Raw genomic sequence first — 3,717 nt, forward strand, 5'->3', positions numbered from 1 at the left:
CTCAAGCCCTCGGGCTCTCCCCCGCTCCTTGCAGCCGCTGCGCGTCTTTGCCCCGCTCCCCCGTGGAGACCCGTGCAGAGCGAGGCCGCTGAGCCGCGGGCTGACACGCGTGGCCGTGTCTGGAGGGGAAAGGAGTCCGGAGGGGTCGGGATAATCGCTGGCTGCCAGCAGCACCCCAGAAAGGATAGCGGGCACAGAGCGACTTTTCTTCCCTCTCTCTCTCGCGCTTGGTTTATTCCGCACGGATCATTAATAAAACCCAGTCGAGGTGGAGAAAGGAGTCAGCTCGGCATTTCCTGAAGGGACGAGCCCGGGCGCGAGTGGGGCGCCCGCCGAAGGGGTCGGGAATCTCCCCCTCCCCTCCCCGCCCCCCACTCCAGCTCCAGCTTGGGGGGAGACTTGCAGAAAAACCCTCCTCCAGCCCACGCAACTGTAAATACGAGCCTGTTGCGGCTACCACCATCCGTCTCCTTAAAGAGCCTGTAAACTTTATATGACACAATATCTAATGGTAATTTATTGGGAGATATTGTAAATTCCAACGGTTTTAGTTAATAAAGGAGCTAATTAATGAGAAACTGGCTTAATTTTGCCAGCTGTTGGAGAGCCCCAGCCTGCAGCTGGGGGCGGGAGGGGGGTCTAGGTGCCTTGCTACCGCCCCCCCCCCCGTGCTTTCTTCACTGGTCTGCGCCGCTCAGGTCGCTGCTTACGCCCCGTTGCTTTATTTTATCAAATGTTTTGTATGATTTATTTTTTATTTAAAAAAAAAAAAAGAAGCCCACGTAAAAAAAAAAAAAAGCAGCAGAAACTTAATGTTTTGTTTTGTCTCGCGCTGCCAAGGGCTGGGTGGCACCTCCTCCAACGCAAGTTGGCGGCCACGTGACCCCCGCCGACCAATGGGGCGGACCTTTAGGTTTAACTATGTTTAATGTCAGATAGCAATAAACTAGAAGCTCTTGGTCAGGGCCCGCGGAAATGGGCGAGCATAATCTCCTTAATCCCGGGTTTGTGGGACCTTTGGTGAACATCCACACGGGCGACACCTTCTACTTCCCCAATTTCCGGGCTTCCGGAGGACAGCTGCCCGGCTTGCCGTCTCTTTCCTACCCAAGGAGGGACAATGTTTGCTCCTTGCCTTGGGCATCTTCTGAACCCTGCAACGGATACCCCCAGCCCTACCTTAGCAGCCCGGTGTCTATTAACCCTTCCTTCAGCAGAGCGTGCGACCTAGCCCGGGTGGAGGAGAGCAAGTGTTACTACAGGGAAGCGTGCTCCGAGACGTCCAGCCTCAAGAGGGAGGAGAGGGTCAGAGACAATACTTTGATGCCCCTCGAAGCGGGGCTTCCCAATGGGATGAGCGGCACTTTCAGCAAATATGACTATCCGGCCGCTGAGACGGTGCCCCACGACCCTCCTTCTTGTCAGTCCTTGGAGTCAGACTCCAGCTCGTCCTTACTCAATGAAGGGAATAAGGGGCCCGCCAGCGAAGCAGCGACCATGGTGTCCCCCATCACCCAAGGAAGCAGCCTCTCCACTGGTGGTAAGACCCACGGGGGTAGCGGCCTCTTAAACCTCCTTGCTAGCTCGTCGTGCCCAAGCTCGTCTGCCTCTTGTTGATCTAATTCTCAGGAAATTAGCCCGGGGACCCGGCTGCCTATGTGTGCGAAGACCGCTAGGGGTAGCACTCAAATGCCTAATGTTTTATTAGGTGGGGCTTCTTTTAAAAGAAAAGGCTATAAACATGTAAATATCCCATAAACCGAGATAGTGATTGCACCTCTCGGCTGGCGGGGAAAGGCGGGATCCCGGCGGTATAAAAAGGGGCTGTGGCCATTTCGCAGAGGGGTCCCTGCGTGGGAAATGGAGGGCAAGGGGCGTGGGGGGAAGAGACTCAGTGGCAAGGTGCTGCCTAAGGCAGAGCTGGTTGCCGTTAGGAGGGTCTCAGGTGAAGTGCTCCGGGCTAACGGGGGTCTCCCTCCTCCCCAGCGCCATCCCGGCGGTTTCCTCCCCGCCTTTCTTGAAATGCATTTTTTTTTCCCTCCTCCAAACTGGGGAGGTGCCATCCAAATACCCTCCACCGCCACCCCAGCCAAAAAAGGGGCTCCATAAAAGCTGCTGTGGTGTGTACTTCCAGCTAAGGCGGGGAGGGGGGTCCCCTATCTTGGGCCCGAGACCAAGAGCGAGGTCTGGTGCTCAGGTCCAAGGCGGCGATCGCTGCATCTAGGTGGCCGTTTCTGGTCTAAGCCCCCAGCCGAGCTATGGGATGAGACGCCGGAGCTGGTGCCCCAGGTGGGGTAGGGAGGCTGGGCACAGGGGAGCCGGGGCTTTGCAGCCCACGTTGTGTCTTCCAGTGCGTTCAATTCTCCTTTCAATCGCCCGCTCCTAGGTGCACCCTGGTACCCGATGCACACAAGGTCTCGGAAAAAGCGAAAACCCTATTCCAAGCTGCAACTCGCAGAGCTGGAAGGGGAGTTTATGGTCAACGAATTCATTACTCGCCAAAGAAGGAGGGAGCTCTCAGACCGATTAAACCTGAGTGACCAGCAGGTGAAGATCTGGTTTCAGAACCGACGCATGAAAAAGAAAAGACTCCTGCTAAGAGAGCAAGCTCTTTCTTTCTTTTAAAGTTCAAGCAGAGTCCGTGTTGGGCCACCACATTGACACTCCAGCGTCTACTCTGAGCTGATGGGCCCGGCACTTGACCTGCCCGCTCCTCATTTTCTTTTTTTCCTTTAAAAAAAAAATTAGAAAGAAAGAAAGAAAATTACTTTCCTTTGAGAGAAAAGATAAGAATTTAAAAAAAAAAAAAAAAAAGCCCAACAGCGAGCAGAGAGAAGCTGAGAAAATGCATCTCCGACACTGGGACTGTTGGGAAAACAGCCAATGTGAATCCGCAAAGAAAAAGAAAAAGAAAAAGAAAAAAGAGGCAGCCTTTCCATCAACCACCTTGGGGTCCTATGGTTCAAAAGAGTCTCAGCAGCGTTGACTATAATCTGAGTGTGAGGTTGAGTCAAGGTATGAGATCTTTCCAAGCAATAGGGTCCGTTGGGTGGTGTGCTGTCTTCCCCCCTTTCTCCTATGGACTGCTTGGCTTTGTTGCTGGTGGGGTGACCCCAGACCGCAGCAAAGAGCAATCTCGAAATCAAGGTCCCCGTCCTGTCTTAGGACTGAGTTTTTTAGGGTCGGGCTTTCTTTCTCCGGGACCAAACTGAGTGGCTGTGGCGTTCATTTGAAATCAACCGTAGGACCGGTCTCCTGGAGAGCAGGGGCCGGCTCGGACACGCTCCCCGGGCTGGTGTGTCGGTGTAGAGGGAGCCAGGGGGCTGATTCAGCGAGGGAGGGAAAGGACCGACTACAGTGTCCGGATAGCAGCCTAGAGCTGGTTGTCCCCGGGCTAGGAAAAGAGCTGGGGTCCATGGTGCTTCTGGCTGGGTCTTTCCTCCAAGCGAGTGTGATGGTGCAAGAAAGATCACACGCATCCTCTTCCCCCGCTCGCACACGCACGCACACAGCCACGCCACGGAAAATCCTGCGAGGCAAAACGGAATGTACCTCCATTTGAAACTGAGCCTTTCAGAGGTCGCCTCTGAACAATTGTCACCCAGTGTGTTTTCTGCACTGTCCCAAATCGTCTTCTTCCTGTCTGCTAGCTAAAGCCAGGTCGGGTCCCCCTTTCCCTTTGCTTTTCTAACAACTCCGCTGCAGACGTATTTATGC

General features: G+C 54.4%; 1 protein-coding gene across 1 annotated transcript; it reads left to right on the forward strand.

The window, feature by feature from the left end:
* The first annotated feature begins 941 nt into the window (after positions 1-941).
* On the forward strand, positions 942-2,638 carry HOXC12 (homeobox C12). The gene is made up of 2 exons (XM_019554585.1): positions 942-1,540; positions 2,387-2,638. Exons 1-2 carry the CDS (start codon positions 976-978, stop codon positions 2,623-2,625), a joined length of 804 nt encoding a protein of 267 aa, XP_019410130.1. The 5' UTR covers positions 942-975; the 3' UTR covers positions 2,626-2,638.
* Positions 2,639-3,717: the final 1,079 nt, after the last annotated feature.

Source organism: Crocodylus porosus, unplaced genomic scaffold (assembly GCF_001723895.1).
Source record: "Crocodylus porosus isolate Cpor-Errol unplaced genomic scaffold, CroPor_comp1, whole genome shotgun sequence".
NCBI classification, from domain to species: domain Eukaryota; kingdom Metazoa; phylum Chordata; order Crocodylia; family Crocodylidae; genus Crocodylus; species Crocodylus porosus.